The 6,936-nt window shown below is 41.8% G+C and overlaps 1 protein-coding gene across 3 annotated transcripts in view; it reads right to left on the bottom strand.

The window, feature by feature from the left end:
• Positions 1-326: 326 nt before the first annotated feature.
• Positions 327-6,936, bottom strand: part of mtgo (miles to go) — a 53,865-nt gene continuing 47,255 nt past the window's right edge. For all 3 annotated transcript variants that reach the window (XM_068765585.1, XM_068765586.1, XM_068765587.1), the window contains 2 exons: positions 4,369-6,556; positions 327-3,457 (listed from right to left, as the gene is read on the bottom strand). In XM_068765585.1, the coding sequence (XP_068621686.1) occupies positions 3,176-3,457; positions 4,369-6,556 (2,470 nt within the window). In that variant the 3' untranslated portion in view covers positions 327-3,175. The remainder of the gene's footprint in view (positions 3,458-4,368; positions 6,557-6,936) is intronic.

The following is a 6,936-nucleotide window of genomic DNA, read 5'->3' as shown; positions in this document are numbered from 1 at the left end:
ATTAAGAAGTAGGAGTAAACATGTAAACTTCTTTTTTCATAATCCAAGAGAAATTTGTTCAATCCGTCATATTGTTATTGTAACTAACTACCACTGAAGCCTAGGTAATCATTTCTATAGGTAGTTGTTTCTGTAGTTAAATATAAATGACGTGTTGTTTTTAGCATTAAGTGCATTGCTAGAAAGTTAAAAATCATAGTACAAAATTCTTCTAGTCTTTACAACGGTAATGTGTGTAATTAGTTTAATATTTAAGAAGTCAGTGTAAAATGTAAGGTTAGGCAAGACGAAATGTTTCAGTGTTGTTTTAAAAGAAAAATTAAACGTTCATCATACACAAAATATAGTTTTATTGATATATCCATGTTTAATAAATTGTATACATAACATCATCAAATATTATATTATAAACATATACTTTTCGTTATACGTTACTAATTCAAACACAAATACAATATGAGATGTTATCCCCGTTAATATTCCATTAATTAAAAACATTTAGATCGGTCGCGGAGGTGGGCACGGGCGCGCTCTCCTATCCACGTCCTTACACAAAGCTCGTGAACATCTGATTTATTTACACTCCCATACAAAAGCAACATGTACGTACAATAAGTCGTAGAAATATTTAGGCCTATTTACAGTGGAATATAGTTGGAATGCTTGACACAATTTAGCTTGCGATTATGGTATTGTACAATATGTAAAACTCACTTAGGAACATCGATTCCTTTATTGTTAAACGACATAGAATATTGATATAAATTCTAAAAAATAAATAAGCCATTAATAAATAAATTGTTAATTGCACACGGTTGTTTTAAAAATTTTCGAAAATCAATAACAGTCCATCATAAAAACAGTAAGCTGTGCTTACGGGCAGCGAGGTGCCTCGCCTCGGCGGCGCCGAGTGAATTTCTCTACAAACATTGAACGACTTCGATCAAACATCAATAAGCACAAACGTAGGAATGTTTCTAACATCAATAAACATAAAAATAGAATAGGAGAAGCGGATCACAGAAGTAAATATTATATATTTACGAAGTAATTAAGCCTACAATGGTGCATAGCAAATTCCAAGTCTATGACAACCGAACATACATATACGGTACAGCGACGGCTCGAACTATCAAACATCGAATGCAATAAGGCCTATGTGATAGTAACAATACGTTTATACTATGTTATAATTGAATGACATCGTAGAACATTGAGAGCAGCAAATTTTATTTTGTATATACGATATGCGCTACATTTTACACTTCTCGAAGCAAATGAATAATATAATTAAAACATTTCACTTATCTACGTAGAAATTATTTTATTTAAAAATTATATTTTAAATCATAATCATTTAACAACTCTAATATAATTCTATAAAATAACAAAAAACCAGTATGGGATCCCATTATTTATATTTTTTATCGATTTAGCAATCTCTTCCCTCATTAGGTTATATTTGTCAACTACCGACTTTTTATACCTGGTGGTAACAATCTCATTAAACTGATAATCTCTAAATTTTATAAACAAATTACGCTACGTTATATAATGTCAATAATAAAAGTTCCTATGAATAAAAACAACTAAATTTGACCATACAGTAATCAGTTAAGCGAAATACAATCGGGTCACGATAGTTGGGAAACGATCAAATGTGTTATTCGCGCACCTCGGCGGGCGCTGGGAGCTCTGCTCGTGCGGGCCGGCGCGCGTACGCAAATAGCACACAACACTGCTGTCGAAACGTTATAAAAAGCATTTCAAACGTATACAGATGTAGAAAGAAAGCATATATTTTTAAAATCAGTCTCATTCGCATAAGGAAGTGATCACAGCACACACACTGGAAACTCGTTGCAGAACGAGGGGCCTCGACCCTCAACAGAACACTAATAATAATAGAGCACCACGTTTGCTAATTTGCTACACTTAAATATGTTCAAAACATGCAACAGACTAATGGAAAATTTTATTATAAAAATATCAAGTGTATGGAAAACATAGAGCCAAGAAGACTTCTGACAGTTATGTTGAAAGTACATGTGTCACTTTAAATACGAAATACATTTTTATCGGATACAATGTATATTGGTAATTCCTTATTAATATGTATAGTAAAACGAAATGGTCAGTTCAGTGAAGTTCACAGAGTAGACTAGATATAAACAGTTAAAAGAATAGCAGACATGTCAGAATATCTTAACTAAAATATATTTCATTAATGGCAACTTTACATTTACCCATCAAGTTTTACATATGTGAAGCTAAAGCTAATAATTAATAATATCTATCTTGGATGGTAGGCCGTAAAACATACTTTTTTCATAGCTATCTGCATAAATTTTTAGTAAAATTTTTTAAGAAAACTTCCTTTTGAATGTATAATCAAAAAGAAAAGTTGTAAATAATTAAAACAGCAAATACTTCGTGCCATTTTTATCGGATATGATAAACTACTATATACATTTAAGGTACATTTAATAGTGCACAAAACAAAAGAAAGATTTGTACAAAATACAATTACTAGCTGTCACGATTGTACATATGAGTTAATAGCAAAAGCGACTGTTCCCATTCATACACATAGAAATAGACAATTAAGGTTACATTGCGAATACATTATCCATATTTAAAATTTAATATCCTAACAAAATATAAATGTTTAATGCGCCCCTTATATGAACACTGACAGCGCTTAAACATAATAGACACAAATTCGTTATATGAAATAATTATATTAAAAAGGCCATTGCGTATTTCGATTCGGCCAAGGACGAACATGCAATATGTAATATAGAATTATAATTTTACAAATCGAAGGCTCTCCCGGTTATATAAGATGGAAAGTTCTCTGAAAAAAATTAATTTATCATTTCATTCTCTGGTTCTCCTATCACACCATAAGACTCGTATCATATCAGCCCGAAGTAACATTTTTAGTTTGATGAATTATGTAAATTTGTTTAAGAAACAAGACTATTTAACCAAGTGCTTCATGATAATGACTCTGGATTCTGTGTTATCAAGATCATTGGCAGTTACCGGACAGAGCGTTATAACAGAGCTTACGATTGAGCAGTTACAACACGGCCGGCTTAACCAGGTAATTGTAAGCGGCGGCGCGTTAGAGGCGAGCAAGGGCTCGCGGACGCGCCGCCATCAGCGCGCGTCACGGCTGCGGCTCCACGAGACGCTGCACCAGCACCGCGACCAGCACCGCGAGCAGTAGGAAGCCAGCTGCCATCAGCAGAGCGGCGTGACGAGGCGAAAGCGCGCGGGCCGGCCGTGCGCGACGCACTCGCGCGGGAGCTGCGGCCGCTGGCACCACGAACCGCGACGCCGGCGACCACGCGCCAGACAGTCCGCCACGTAGCGCACACACGCGCACCAGGTATTCCACGCCAGGTTCCAGCTCTTCCAGGATAAACTCCGTATCGCTGCCTGCGTACACCTGTCAATAGAAGTTGAGATATAAGAATGTTGGGAGCATTTACGGCCTATTTTTTTTCTTATTTGCTAGCTGCTTTGGGACAGAACCATGCTATTAAAGACTCCGATGCTGACAACCTCATTTTAATTTTTTTTTATTAAGGAAAAAGCTATTATTAATACAAAAAATGATAGACAAAATTAACAAAAAAAAATTAAAAAAAAAAAAACAAATGATGTCAATGATAAAGCATACATTAATCTAATTTAAAAATTAGTAGATGATTAATTTTCCTTAATTACCTATCAATGAATTATTTATAAAAAATGCACGAATGGCATGAGATCTATATCGCTAAATTTATTACATTTCACTTAAGACTCAATATTCGATTTGAGTCACTTTATAATATTTTAAATATCTCGGGCACTTCTTCCAAATTTCGATAGAATTACCATTTTTCCATACCAGCAAAACAAATTTGTACTTAATCCTCCAGGTCCTTATAAAATTTGTCTCCACTTCAGTAATTGTACCACATGACATCTGTGGCCTAATCCGTTCTTTGGTATACAAAACAAAATCTTTGGAATATGAGGCTCAATATTTTTTGTACACTGATAACATTTCATTATGGTGAGATATCAGAGATTCATGGGTGTTCAAAGACCTGACAATTTACTTTCAAAGTTCAACCCTGTACTATTGGCGGTGGCAGGGCACCTCAGGAGTATAGATAAGAGGTGGGGACACCCACCCTTAGAGTACAACGGTGGCAAAATGTGCATTGAACGATAATATACAAACAAATATTAAATACATTTTCGTTGCCTTTTTAAAATTAAAAGAAAGAAAGAAGATTAGTAAAATAATTGAAAACAAAGCAATATAAAATATTAACATCATAAAGACATTTGTTTGAACAAACGTACCTGCTTGAAGATGGCGTCCTTGGTTCGGGCGCACTGCAGTACGTACTCGGCGTCATCCAAGGTCTCCCAGGTGACGGTGGCGCGGCGCGGCACTGACACCAGCGCGGATGGCGGGCTCAGCGTGGGCGGCGGCGCGGCCGGCGTGCGCGCCGTGAGCACCGCGCCCCACGCGCCGCGCCCACCACGCTCGTCGCTGGCGCGGATCCTGAACGCATACGTGGTGCCTTCACGGAGCTTCTTCACTTTACAGCTCCGCGCCGAGCCCCGGTACACCGGTCGGAACACTCCGAACGTACGCATCTCTACACAGTACACTGTTCCCTCCCCGTAGCCTTCCCATTCGAGTTTTATATAATTGTGAACGACCTGAGCGCAGCGCAACTCCGGAGGCATCGGTGGGCGGGGACGAGTTGAAGCGAGAGCTTCTTCCGACCATTCACCTAAACCAAGCTCGTTGAAAGCCGCAACGCGGACGCGGTACGTGGTGTCGGGAAGCAGACCTTCTATGAGTTGTTCCGGCGTCGGATCATCGGTATCGTACGCCGAGTCATCCACTTCCACCCGGTAACGAAAGATGTCAGCCCCGTGACTTGCGGGACAGCGCCAATGAAGTCGCAGGCTGTCGGCGGTCGCATCGTGTCTTATGCCCGTCGGTGGTCCAGGAGGGGCACGCGGAGTTAATAGATCTCGAACACCTGACCATGCACTTCTTCCAGCTGAATTAGTGGCGCAAACTCGGAAGAAGTAAGGAGAAAATGGCGTCAACTTGGAGAGTATACAACCTGTATCGCGACCTCTGTACACTTCCGCGAAGGCGTCATCAATGTTCGTTGCACTCATTTCGAGTCGGTAGTCGATTATAGGCGATCCGTTGTCGCGAGAAGCGCGCCATTCGAGGCGAGCCGTTCGCGCATTTTCGATATATGCAACGGGAGTTTCGGGCGCATCTGGTGGAGCGGGTGCTGTAGAGAAATGAAGTGCAGGCGAGGGCAGGCCGGCGCCTACTTTGTTGCAAGCCACGACCCACAAACGGTATTCGCTGCCCGGGTGCAGATCACGAACGATGCACTCATTGTCGAGCGAGGAATGCGCAAGGCGTACGGTGCCGTCTTCACCGACGATCTCAACCCTGTACTCCGTAAGTGGAGAACCGCCGGTACAGTCGGGCGCTCGCCACCGCACCGCTGCCAGCGTGGCTCGCGGCTCGGTGACCGGCTCCGGCGCAGAGCAAGCGCCAGGACAGGTCGCCTCCGTCGTGATCGTTTCGACAGCGGACCAGTCGCTTTCACCCGCCACGTTGGCGCAACGCACACGTGCGCGATATTGCAATCCCGGTAGCAAACGATCGCAATGTGCCTCCCGTTCAGGTCCACTGTAAGTAGGTTGATAACCTTCACCGCCATCTATTTCCAATGTATAATTTTCAACGGACGCGCCTCCTTCGTCGCACGGTGGGTCCCACCTAAGGCGGAATGCCCGAGAATGAATTTTACCCTTCGGTGTAGGTCGACTGGGAGCTCCAGGTCGTTCTGGCAGAGTTCGATAGGTGACTTCTTGCGACCAGGGCCCCTGTCCATCGGTATTTTCGCATCTTAACCGAAAACGATAGTCTGAAGCGCGACGCAATGCTGTACAGACGTAGGAACATTCGGAGCCGGTATAAACCGGTAGGAAGCCGTGCCCACGGGCAACTTCATCCATCTGAAGTGTAAATTCTTCATCGGCCTGCCGTTCCCAGGCGAGGCCAAGGCAATCGGAGGTAGCGTTTAAAAGAGTCGGCGGTGCGGGAGCAGGCGGAGGGGCTCCCATAGTCCAGGCGGCGAACTCTTCACTCCATTCACCACGACCGCACTCGTTGACGGCGGCGATGCGAAAGCGGTAACACGTTTGCGGGCGCAGGTTGTTCACGGTGTGCTGACGTGTGCGTGGACGCGATAACTCCGTGAAACCCTCTCCGGCGTCCATCTCCAGGACGTAATAGAGGATACGCGCGCCGTTGTCTGTGGCCGGCGACCATCGCAATAGCAAAGAAATGCGCGCTCGGTTGGCAATGCGTGCCGGAGCCATGCGCGCGGGCGGGGCTGGCGGGGCGCGGAACGTGGCCGCCTCGCTCGCAGCGCCCGTCTGCTCGCCCGCGCGGATCTGGAGGCACACCGAATATTCGCAGCCAGGCCTCAAGTCTCGCACCCTGTAAGAAACATAAATTGTTTACATTTAGCAACAAAAAAGTGTATGATGTACGAAACATAGGCGGAAAAAATATAATATAAATTTTTACCCATACATAGTTTTTACATGTTTTGTACAAACCAGATTCTCAAATATAAGTTACGGCTTAGTTTATTAAAAAGAAATCATTTAAGTCAAAATGTGATGTTAACCTTGATTATTATTAATATCTTTATTATAAATATTTTATTTTATTTATTATCTTTTATAATAGAAATGGATGTGTGACAAAGTAGATATACAAAAACAATAAACTAGTTTATGTCATATCTCTAGTTAAATAATTATGGTTTTTAATTTAAATATCTTAATTCATAGATGTCTGAATGATATTTATAG

Source organism: Battus philenor, unplaced genomic scaffold (assembly GCF_028537555.1).
Source record: "Battus philenor isolate CCGP_79_NKW_IND1 unplaced genomic scaffold, ilBatPhil1.0.hap1 SCAF_2, whole genome shotgun sequence".
Taxonomy (NCBI): Eukaryota; Metazoa; Arthropoda; class Insecta; order Lepidoptera; family Papilionidae; genus Battus; species Battus philenor.
This window is presented reverse-complemented; position numbering and strand designations above follow the sequence as displayed.